Raw genomic sequence first — 12,098 nt, 5'->3', positions numbered from 1 at the left:
TTTAATACATACTTTCCAATTTTACAATTTGAAAAACCAACTTTTTAAAATTCCAATACACATCTATCAAAGAATATTTTGAATTCAAATGATACACATGTAAATTTACCATTGTCATCTCATCTAAACATAATGATTATCATGTCTTTATAAAAAGTTGGATTCCCAAAAAATGACTCTAATATTGGAACGGAGGGAGTATTAGCAGAAGAACGAAAATCTAAAACTTTAATACATTATCAACAACTAATATATGAGAAATGAAGTAGGAATTTTATTTTGATCCAGACCAATTAATTAGCAATGTCTATGGTTCAAGACCAATGAGAAAACTCCATTTGGACAAACAAGGTAAAATGTGATTTGGCAAGTGAGATTTTCATTTGTCCAAATAAAGCTTTCTCCATTAGTTTTGGGCCAACTATTTAAGTGATTAATCTAAAGTATCAAGTAATTGGTTTAGACAAAGATTGGACCTTACTAGTGTGTACGTGTGTATGTCGGTTTTTTTTTGGGTTAAATTTACAAGTTGGAAGGAGATTTCTTCCATTTGTTGTATGTGATAAATGTAATCGTGGCCACTGTTGCATTTTTTTTTTCAAGATTAATAAAATGATGCTTTAAATATATAAACCGTAATTTTTATTTAAACTTGGTATTCACATAATGACTCTCTCCAACAGACTAACATCGCTACCCTTGTCTCTCTCTCTCTCTCGGTAGAATTTGTTATTGATCCAAATGTATTGTTTCTCATTTCTTATATGGAAAACTTAATTTTAGTCCAACCAAGCTTGCAAAAAAACTAATAAATTCAGTAAATATTTGAAGTAAGTTCACCAAAATTAGACACCCATAAGTAAATTAATGTGAGAATAGGAGTGTTACATTTCACTCTGTATATATTAAACTTTTCTTTTCTTTTTCCAAAATATTCCTATTTACAATTCAAAATTGTCGCAAAATCCACTTTGCGCCTCTCTCGCCTGTACCTCCCAAACAAAACATATAATCTTCCCATAGGCCATATTGACTCCTCTCTTCCCACTAGTGCCATGACCCGTGTCTTTTTTTCAATTGGCCCACAAACACATGCACATTCACTGGTCCCTCTCTCACTGAAAGGATCACTCTCTGATCCCTTTCAAGTCTCATAAAAAAGATAGGATCCATAGCAGAACGAACTGACCAACAAGGAAAAAATGCACAAAACGAGTCGCTCTTTCTTGTTTCTACTGCTTGTTCTCTTCCTCCTCCATAGCCTATCTAAAATCCAGGGACTGCCCCAGCAGAATAGCATCAGTCCCATCGATCTATCCGCACTGCAGCAAATCGAGAACAGCCTAACCGACGTTCCCTCCTCCCGAGCTCCTCCGTCGGCAAGATTCTTCACCAGCTGGGACTTTTCCTCTCACGATCCTTGCTCGACCTTCGCCGGCATCACCTGCTCATCACCATTCTTGAATCCCAGACGGTTGACTTCACTCATTCTCGGCACCGGCCTATCGGGTTCCCTCGGACTCGCCGGCTCCCTTTCTCCGTCCATTTCCAATCTCACCGAGCTCAACCAGCTAGTCCTGAACCCCGGCATTGTCACCGGTCCAATACCAGCCCAGCTCGGAAGCCTCAGAAACCTCAGAGTCATCTCCCTCACTAACAATCGCTTAACGGGCTCTATACCACTTTCCATTTATGCCTTACCCAATCTACACACTCTTGATCTCAGCAACAACCAGCTCTGGGGATCAATCCCGCCGGGCATATCCCATTTGGATCAGCTCAAAGTTTTGGTCCTCGCCTCCAACAGGCTCTCCGGCGAGATCCCAAATGAACTACCGACACAATTGCTCCATCTGGACTTGAAAAATAATTTCTTCTCGGGGACTTTGCCCGCTAGAATGCCGTTGTCCATCCGTTACCTGTCGGCATCTGGGAATAGCATGTGGGGCCCACTCAACAGGCTAGAATCACTCTCAGAGTTAGTGTACCTCGACATAAGCATGAACCGGTTCAGTGGGACCATCCCTCCCTCACTCTTTCGCTCCTCCCTCTTATCAATGCTCCTCCAACGGAACAATTTGTCAGGTGGGGTCCCACAACAGAAAAATACTACCACCCCATTATCATCGTCATCTTCATCATCTTCTTCGTTAAAGCTGGATTTTTATGGGGAGGGGTCCATTGTGGATCTCAGTCACAACATGCTCACGGGTGAACTTCCGGCAGGGGCTTTTTCAGGGGTGGAGACTCTATTCCTGAATAACAATAGATTCACCGGAAAAGTCCCCAAAGAGTACGTGGAAAGCCTGTATAGTGGTGGTACCAAAACGCTTTATTTGCAGCATAATTACTTGACAGACTTTCCCATCATATCGGACTTGAAATTGCCGGATTCAGTCTCCGTGTGCTTGTCCTATAATTGCATGGTACCACCCGTGGGGCTGACGGCGTGCCCGGCTAGTGCTGGTGAGCAGCTTTCAAGGCCTGCTTATCAATGCTCCAAGTTCAACAATGGTGGCTCCACGGGATAGGCATGCCGATCACCAAGTGGGACTATAATAGCTGCATGGTCCGATGGCTGTTGCATATACAGTTATACATTTTTTGTTCTTTTCTTTTCTTTTTTTTTTTGCGTTTTTGTTTCTTTATTTATTTTTTAAAAATTTTAGGCAGTTTGGTTTTTTTTTTTTTTTGGGTAACTTTTTAGATATACTGCTATATTATAGTGAGGGTTTACATGCATATGACTGTTATAGTGGAAGGCATATGACTGTTATGCATTGTTTACTAATGGCTATGCTTATTTTGCTAAGATTCGTTGTATTTTTATTTTAGTGGCAGATTTTGCATGGCCAGTCTGTTTTATACTTTTATTTATGTCAAAGACCAAGAAAAGAAAAAAAAAATCAAAAGGTGCTCTGACAATCTTTTTTCTAATTAAATTATGCTGACGTCTTAGAAGATAATCCTTAAATCCGCTTTATTAAAACGGACCGTATTAATGGTTCCACATGCTTTACCGGGAAAAATTTAAAAACAATGATAGAAGTAGTTGCAGTATTTGTGGGAGAAAAATACGTAGTATTAATACAACTATACACCTCCAAAGTATCGCAAAATCGTTGGTTGGCAAGCTAAAATTCTAATTCAACACCATTCGACGCCTAAAACGCTTATCATGGTTGGATGCTATTGGGCATAAGTTTGCACATTCGAACATCATGTACTTATAGGCAAGGGTATCGTATACAATGATCTTGGACTAATTTTCCATCAGGGAAATAAGAATTTTTTTTTTTACTGACACCATACCATTGAAAGTTACATATATTTTTAACAACTACAATTCTTAAAAAACAATACCAACTACGATTCTTACGTCCATTTTTTTTGGACATAAATTCTTACCTCCGTCGTTTTTAACAATTAAAACTTTTACGTCCATTATTATTTGGTTGACAACAAAGAGTCTCAAGTCTATAGTTATCTGGAAACTTTGTTCCTATATTTTAAGTATGTCTAGACACTTTTGTAAGTATTTAACATCCCAAGCGAAATGATCAATGATTGAGACAGTTTTATACATATTTGTAACTTTTAAAGTTGTAGTGTCTGCAATACTATTAGAATCCTTTCCGTTAACAGAAGACAATGGGTTTCTGATTTGAAATTTTAATCTAATTGCTGATGTCCAAATCCAATAGCTAATCAGGGAAAGGTGACAAAAGCCAAAAACTGTATACATTTAATTGGTGGAAATAAAAGTTTAGGGCGTAAACTGTTATACCCCAGTGGCCTAAACATAATTGTCATAAATTCTTTGAGGGGCTGAAATAATTTAGTATTGCCATACAAAACAAGCGTTTGCAATTATCGTATAGATAATGCGGCAGTGAAATTCTCCACTTTGAACTCAAACAGTCGCGAATTCAAAGCTCGGGCACTGCACCCGTCCCCACAAAATTGCATTAGTATGCCTTCAAGTTTAAGCAAACTTTCAGTTTTGCCCCCTATAAAATTTTCAGGAGTGAATGCATTATAGAACTAATTTATGATTTGATGGAATTAGAATCCTAAACAATCCAAAATCAAAAGTTTTTGCCTCTACTTATTTAGTTTCGTAGCAAGTTATTTATATTTTACTCCTGATTTGTCAAATGAGTTGTCGAGACTTTTTCCAATAAAACAAACAAAAAACATTGCGTTAAATGGTGTATCAAGAATTAGGTTGTTGTGCTGCTCAATTAAAATAAAATGAATGTGATATTTTTCAATAAAACACGAGTGACTTCGTTTAGTGAAGAGGCGATTTTTGGTTGGTAGCTGAACCGACCTGAATCAGTCCTCTCTGAGATGAGGTGAGGTGAACTCCTGGATTCGAAGTCAACCTCCTTGTCCGAAGTGAATGGCGGGGCTTCTCCCCTGGGATCACTCCGACGATCAAGTTAGTATGAGAACGAGAAATATGCTAGAGTATGAGCAAACGAACAGTGTACGCTTACTTGTTGGGAGTGTGCGGGGTATTTATAGAACGAGAGTGGAGGGCAGGACGGAGGTCTTATGCCGGCGGGACCCATGCCCTGCCATTATGGCTCTGCTCCCTGTCAGATGGCCTGACTCTGACACTGTAACCGCCCGGACAGGGTGACGGGGAGTCCTTTGCAGTAGCCATTAAGTGCAACAGTGCTTTTCAGATAAAGGACACTGATCCCGGGTGATGTCAGGTGTCCTGACATCATTAGCGTGCAGCTGAGGTGAAGGTGCCGAGGTCACCTACCCGGTAGACTAGGGATTTAGCCGAGCTTAGGGGATATCCCCGAGTCGCGGATGAGCTCTGATGAAGGACGAGGTGAGTTCACCTCGGTCATGAAGGATGGCCGAGGTGAGCATCCTCAATAAGCCCCCCAAGCCTCGGGAGCTCCGGGCTAGGGAGGTTCCGAGGCTTCCTTGTGCCGAAGTTGTAGAGAGTCGGAGTCCCGAAACTGCCCCGGAAGATGCGGGGACGCGACACGTGGACGTGTCAGTTGACAGGACGTGGTCACTGGTAACCGTCGCGTCGTGAAGTAGTGGGACGTTTCGTGCAGGGTGTCAGCCGAAAGGACGGGGCATTAATGAGGAGAGAGGGAGGCACGACGTTCTGAGTTCGAACGTGGCCGTCCTTTCGCATTCTTGCCGCCTCTTCATATTCCGCCCAAACCCTTATAAATAGGGGGGGCCCCCTCACCGCACTTCTCACACCTTTCATTTTCATCTGAGATTTGCAAGTTCACGAGCGTAGCCGAGGTCAGTTCTTTCAGCCGAGGTCGGTCTAGTAGCCGAGATCAAAGCCGAGGTCATCAACTTCGTCCAACTCCGTAGGCAATAGTAAGTATTCTTCTTCTTTCTTACCTCATCTTTCACCCATGGCCAAAACAGCTAAGACCCACAAAGAAACCGTGACACCGAGTTACCGAACCGAGGTGAGGCCGGATCCTGTAGAAGTGACGACGTCCAGCTCTGATGGGTCGACGCCGAGCTCTGGGGAAGGATCCACCGAGGAGACCCGCGAGGAGGTTGACGTCGAGTTGGAGTCATCCGAGATGAGCGAGAGTGGCTCCGAAGTGGCCTATGATGAGGAGCTCGGCGTCGAGATACCACACGACGAGGACGCACTGGAGCCTGTCGCTCCCGAAGATACATCCAACATCGACTTCGGCAAGATGCCGAAGTTTAGGAGTCGCATCGGAAGAGATAGGGCCGTGAAGGTGATAAACAAGTACCCTTTCCGGTCGGGGTACGAGATCACACCGCCCGGGGTGGATGACTCAGCCGAGAAGCCCCCCATTGGCATGGTGGCCATCTATGTCCAACAATTGGAGGCCGGGCTGAGGATGCCTACGTCGAGGTTCTTCAGGGATCTGCTCCGTCACTTCGGCGTGAGGATTACCCAACTCGCCCCGAATGCGATCCGCATCATTATTGGGTTCGAGATGCTGTGCCGACATCAGGAGGTGACTCCGTCTGTCGACCTCTTCCGCCGATGCTATACCCTCAAGGCGCACGGGACAGACAAGGGATGGTTCTATGTTGGCAATCGGAACAATGCCATTCCGAAGTTGGTGGTCGGCGCTCCCAGCTCAATCAAGAATTGGAAGCGCGACTACTTCTTTGTGTCCGAAATGGACTTCCCCAGGGGCTTTTGGTGGAGGCCAATCAAAGCGAAGGCCGATCCCTCTGCTGGGGATGCCAAGGAGGAGGACTTCCAGAAGCTGATGGGGTCGGGACTTCGGATATACAGTCTGGACTACCCCGAAGCCGTGCTGGTTGACGGGGGAATTAGCCGAGCTTTGATCCCTCTTGACAAGACTCCCTTCACCTCCACTAAACTTAAGATACCTTGTAATTTTCTTTCATAGCTTTGATTTCACTTCGGCTAAGGCACATGATAATATTTGCTCTTTGTGCAGTGACTAAACTGTCCGACCTCGTCGTCTCTGGCTCGTCCGAAGTGGCCAAGAGGCAGAAGAGGAAGAGCACTGACGAGACATCGGCACCTCCGCCAAAGAAGAAGAAGTCACAAGGACCAGCCGCTAAGACTTCGGCGTCTAAAGGCACTCCCACCAAGGTTGGCCAGAGCAGCTCGGCCACGGCGACTACTGGGTCCACCTCGTCTGTGCCAGAGGGAGTTCCCCTTGGAGTTGTTACAACAGTCACATCTCCTTCTGGCCGAGGCAAGCAGCTGAAGCCTCCAGTTAATCCGGTGTCGGGGACCTCGCTATGGAATCGTTTCCATAGCCCCCCAGTGTTTCCCGGAGGCGATAAGACGCACCCCGGCGGGCATTGGTGTCCGGACTGGAAAATTTCGGTCAACGACAGGTGCCAGCATCCTCGGGTTGCCCAAGAACTAGTGATGCACTCCCCCTTGCCGAGGGACTTGGAGTTCATGAAGAAGCTGAGCCCGGCCGAGATGGTTCAAAGTCTCATGGTGTCCACAGCTTCCACCTCGGCCTTTGTGGCCGAGATGGCACACCGCTACTGTGCTCTGGTCGAGGAACAGGACACCGGCAAGTTGCAGAATCAAATCTCCAAGTTGGAGAAAAAACTGTTGGTGTCCGAGTCTGAGAAGGCCGAGCTTGAAAGGCGGCTTAAGGAGGCCGAGGTGAAGGATGAGGAGGCCGCGGCTACTATCAACAGTCTCCGATCGGCCCTCGAAGAGGAGCAGAAGAGGGGGGACGAGGTGAAGGCGTCCCACGAGCAAGCTCTCGAGGGTACCGGAGCCTCGGCCGTAGACGCTTTTCGGAAGTCCGAGGCCTTCATCAAGGACCTCGGCCAACTACTTACGCCTAACTTCATGTTTGGCTTCACATCGGCCGTTGACGAGGCCGCAGCTCACCTCTCCTCCGAGGCCTTGGAGTCCTTAAAAAACCATACCAGCTACAATGAGGACTCCAAGGAGTTATGCGATCGGATGGCCGAAGGCATTCAGGCAGGAAGGAATTTGGCCGAAGTCCAGGTCGAGTTCAACAAGTGGCTGTCCGAACTCGACGAAGTGTTCGAGGACGTGGAAGTGGAAGAAGCTGGAGGAGAGAACGCTGAGGGAGACGAAGCCGGAGGGGACGTCGGCAAAGAGCATGGAGATAAAGTTCACCCCAAGGAGGCCGAAGAGAAGGATGCCCAGGAGGGAGCCAAGACCGGGGATGGAGCCGAGACGGGGGTCTAGGCTCGCGGCTTTAAGGGGGTGGCCGAGGTGGAGAGTGCTTAGTAGCATTCGGACCTCGGCCTTGTACTTTTGTAACGCTCTTTCTTATTGAATGAAAGCATATTTCTTCTCGTCTCAGTGCTTTAATTTCTTGCTTTGACTTCATCCCTTGCTTGTCCCCCTTATTTTTTAATAGCGTAACAACGATATTGAAGAATAACATAATAACTGAAGTCATTACTTGATTAAAAACTCAGGCGTAATACAATCTGAGGTTCTCGGCGTGCCAAGACCTCGGCACTAATGAGCCATCTCGGTAACTCAGTTTACAATACCCCTTAGCGTCAGATTCCACAACTCGGTAAGGGCCTTCCCATTTCGGGCATAATTTCCCTTGCGGTTCAGCTCGGCTGACTGAGTTTTTTCTAAGAACCAAGTCTCCAGGTTGGAATCTACGATGTCTCACGCGGGCATTGTAGTAGTGTGCCAGTGTGTTCTTGTAAGAAGCTATCCGGGCTGAGGCGAGATTCCTTCGTTCTTCGACGAGGTCGAGGTCCAGCTGCCTCTCTTCGTCGTTCACCTCGGCGGCATAGGCTGCCAGCCGAGGGCTGGGGGTAAGGATCTCAGCCGGGATGACCGCCTCGGCGCCGTAGGTCAGGGAGAATGGGGTCTCTCGCGTCGCTGACCTCGGCGTGGTCCGATACGACCACAGGACACTGGGGAGTTCCTCCACCCAAGATGACCCAACTCGGTGTAGTCGGGTCCTGAGACCATGTAGAAGAGTCCGGTTGAAGTTTTCTGCTTGACCATTGGCCTGGGGGTGGCCTACCGAAGTGAAGTGTTGTTTGATGCCGAGGTTCTCGCACCAAGTCTTGAACGGGTTCTCGGCAAACTGTCTCCCATTGTCCGAGATGATGACCCGAGGTATGCCGAAGCGGCAGATAATGCACTTCCAAAAGAATTTTTGAATGGCCAGCCCTGAGATGGTCCGAAGTGGCTCGGCCTCGACCCACTTGGTGAAGTAATCCACAGCGGTTACTAAGAATGTATAACCCCCGACGGCTTTGGGGAAGGGACCTATGATGTCTGTCCCCCATTGCTCAAACGGCCAGGGTGAAGTGATGGGGACCATGAAGTTTGAAGGCTGGTGGTGCTCGGGTGCGTGGACTTGGCAGGAAGGGCAGCCGAGAACGAGGTCCTGGGAGTCTTGCCGAAGTGATGGCCAGAAATATCCCAGGAGCATAGCTTTCTTAGCTAGCATCCTGTGGCCGATGTGAGCCCCACATAGGCCCTCGTGGATCTCGTGGGGGACCTCGCGTCCTGCCTCGGGGGTGACACACCTCAACCATGGGCCGAGGTAGGAGCGCTTATATAGTTCTCCATCGCGGAGTGCATACCGAGCGGCTTTGCGTTGTATCTTCCTTGCTTCAGCTCGGTCTTCGGGAAGGACTCCTTGACCCAAGAAAAGGATGAACGGGGTCATCCAAGTTTCTTCAGAGTGCACGGGGCAGGCCACCTCTTCCACGTACCCTGGTTCACTCAGGACCTCCACCAAGACGGTTTTGTTGAGGTCAGAGAATGAAGTGGAAGCCAGCCGGGATAAGGCGTCGGCTCGCTTATTCTGGGACCGAGGGATCCTTTGGATTTCGAATGACTTGAAGTACGAGGTGAGTTGGTGAACTTTGGAGAGGTACCGTTGCATGGTCTCATCCTTGGCCTCGTACTCACCAATAACTTGGCGTACCACGAGCTGGGAGTCACTGCGGACATGGATTTGCTGGGCGCCGAGCTTGCGGGCTAGCTGGAGTCCAGCGATTAGAGCCTCGTACTCGGCTTCATTGTTGGTGGCCGGGAAGTCAAAGCGGAGGGCGTAAGAGCAAACCTCCCCCTGAGGTCCTTCCAGGAGCAGTCCGGCTCCGCAGCCGTCTCCATTAGAGGATCCATCGACATACAATGTCCACAGGGATGAGGTGGACACCTCGGGTAAGGCTGAAGTGGACTCCGGACCTTCCGTGAAGGTGAGCTCAGCAAGGAAGTCAGCTAAAGCTTGAGCTTTTATGGCGGTGCGTGGCTCGTAGGACAAGTCATATTCTCCCAATTCGACAGCCCACTTGGTGAGGCGACCAGAAGCTTCGGGTCGCACCAATATTTGCCGAATGGGCTGGTCGGTCCTGACCGAGATGGGATGGGCTAAGAAGTAGGGTTTCAACCGCCGAGCTGCGTGGACGAGCCCCAGCACAAGTTTTTCCACTTGCGTGTATCGGGTCTCCGGCCCGCGGAGGGCTCGGCTGACGTAGTAGACCGGCACTTGGGTGCCCTCATCTCGGATGAGCACAGCGCTGACAGCCTCGTCGGCTGCGGAGAGGTAGAGGTAGAGCTTCTCCTCGGGCCGAGGTGAAGCGAGAGTTGGTAGGTGATGCAAGTACTGCTTCAGCTGGTCGAAAGCAGCCTGACACTCCTCAGTCCAGGCGAACTGGTCAGCATTTTTCAGCACCTTAAAGAAAGGCAGAGCTTTCTCGGCTGATTGGGACAGGAAGCGATTCAGCGCGGCCAGGCGTCCATTCAGCCGTTGGACTTCTCGGATGTTCCGAGGTGGGGACATGTCCTGAATGGCCTTCACCTTGTCGGGGTTGGCCTCGATTCCCCGGTGGGAAACCAGATACCCCAAGAATTTTCCCGAGGTGACGCCGAAGACGCACTTCTTGGGATTCAGCTTCATTCTCGAGTCTCGCAGGACACCAAAGACTTCCCTCACGTCTGACAGAAAGGATGAAGTGGCGAGGCTTTTAACGAGGATGTCATCCACATAGGCCTCCACATTGCGGCCGATCTGATTCTGGAAGAGTCGGTTGATCAGCCTTTGGTAGGTTGCCCCGGCGTTCTTTAGCCCGAAGGGCATGGTGGTGTAACAATAAGTACCTCGGTCGGTGTAGAACGCCGTTTTCTCTTGGTCCTCCTCACTCATTCCTATTTGATGGTACCCTTTGAAGGCATCTAGGAAGCAGAGGATTTCATACCCCATCGCCGCGTCGACGAGGGCGTCTATTCTCGGCAGAGGATAGCAATCTTTGTTGTTGAGGTCGGTGAAGTCGACACACATTCTCCATCCACCGGTGTCCTTTTTGACCATGACTGGATTGGACAGCCAGGTGGGATATTGGACTTCGTGGATCATCTTGGCCGGCAAGAGCTTGTCGACCTCATCCGATATGGCCTGACTACGTTCGGGGCCGAAGTGCCTTCGTTTCTGTCGCACAGGTCGGGCCTGTGGGTCAACGTTGAGTTGGTGGGTCATGAGTTCGGGTGGCACTCCGACCACTTCATCCGCGGACCACGCGAAGACGTCTCGGTGGTCTTTGATCAGGGAGATCATTTCTTCTTTCAGGGGTGAGGGTAGTCCAGCCCCTACTTGGACCACTTGGTCAGGTTTCGCTTCATCCACTACCACCAGTTCCACCTCATCCCCGGGCTCCAGCCTGTTGGGCTCTTCTGCCTTCTGAGGGTCGATGCGGTCTATGGAGAGGACCGCTGGCCTCTTTTCTTCTGACCTCGGTGAGGGCCGGTGGGTGACTGCTGCTTGAATGGTGGCGAGGTAGCACTCCCGGGCGGCGCCCACATCGCTGCTTACCTCGGCCACCCCCGCAGATGTTGGGAATTTAAAGCTCAGGTGGTAGGTGGAGTATACGGCTCTCAAGGCATTGAGCGTGGGCCGGCCTATCAGCATATTGTAGGGGGAGTCTGCTTTGACCACCGCAAAACTGACAGGCACAGTTCGGCAGCGTGGATGACGCCCGATTGTTACCACCAGGGTCAACATGCCTTCCGGGTGGACGACGTGTCCCCCGAATCCCACGAGGGGAGTCCTGACAGGAGTGAGTTGCTCCCTGGTCAGTTTCAAACTTTCGAAAGTCCGGTAGTACAAGACGTCTACCGAGCTTCCGGGGTCTACGTAGACCTTTTTGACTACGTAGTTGTTGGTGAGGACTTCAATCACAAGAGCTTCATGATTGCTGGAGGCCGCAGGAACGGGGTCAGCGGGACCGTAGGTGATGACCTCGGACAGCCGAGAGCTCGGCTCGGCCACCTCCATCTCGGCCTGGCGGTAGGTCCGCTTCCGGGAGTTCTGGCTGTCTCCTCCCGTTGGTCCTCCCGCGATGGTGTTGATCACCCCTGCGATGTTGGGGCCGTAGCCCGGTGAGCCATCGCGTGGTGGCTGCTTGTCCTCCCTACGGTTTTCGGGACCTCGGCAATGCATGTTCGTGTCCCGTCGGTCGTCTCGGCGGGGGCCTCGGTTCTCCCGGTGGGAGACGCTTCGGTTGAAGCCTCCATCCTTGCGGACGAATTGCTTCAGGTATCCCTGCCGGATCAAATTTTCGATTTCCCGCTTCAGGTCATTGCAGTCTTCAGTCTCGTGCCCTAC

At 49.5% G+C, this 12,098-nt stretch overlaps 2 protein-coding genes across 2 annotated transcripts; one reads left to right on the top strand and one right to left on the bottom strand.

Annotated features, from left to right (window-relative positions):
* Positions 1–1,179: 1,179 nt before the first annotated feature.
* LOC113758837 (leucine-rich repeat receptor-like serine/threonine-protein kinase BAM1) lies at positions 1,180–2,842 on the top strand. The gene has a single exon (XM_027301561.1). It carries the CDS (start codon positions 1,203–1,205, stop codon positions 2,529–2,531), a length of 1,329 nt encoding a protein of 442 aa, XP_027157362.1. The 5' UTR covers positions 1,180–1,202; the 3' UTR covers positions 2,532–2,842.
* Positions 2,843–7,931: 5,089 nt separating this feature from the next.
* On the bottom strand, positions 7,932–11,933 carry LOC113758836. The gene has a single exon (XM_027301560.1). The coding sequence runs from the start codon at positions 11,931–11,933 to the stop codon at positions 7,932–7,934; it is 4,002 nt and encodes a 1,333-aa protein (XP_027157361.1).
* Positions 11,934–12,098: the final 165 nt, after the last annotated feature.

The sequence above is a fragment of the Coffea eugenioides genome, unplaced genomic scaffold (assembly GCF_003713205.1).
Source record: "Coffea eugenioides isolate CCC68of unplaced genomic scaffold, Ceug_1.0 ScVebR1_75;HRSCAF=381, whole genome shotgun sequence".
Taxonomy (NCBI): Eukaryota; Viridiplantae; Streptophyta; class Magnoliopsida; order Gentianales; family Rubiaceae; genus Coffea; species Coffea eugenioides.
This window is presented reverse-complemented; position numbering and strand designations above follow the sequence as displayed.

What these genes read in the sequence shown, in the direction of transcription:
- LOC113758837 (XM_027301561.1), top strand. Translation starts at nt 1,203, where the DNA reads ATGCACAAAACGAGTCGCTCTTTCTTGTTTCTACTGCTTGTTCTCTTC.
- LOC113758836 (XM_027301560.1), bottom strand. Translation starts at nt 11,933, where the DNA reads ATGCATTGCCGAGGTCCCGAAAACCGTAGGGAGGACAAGCAGCCACCA.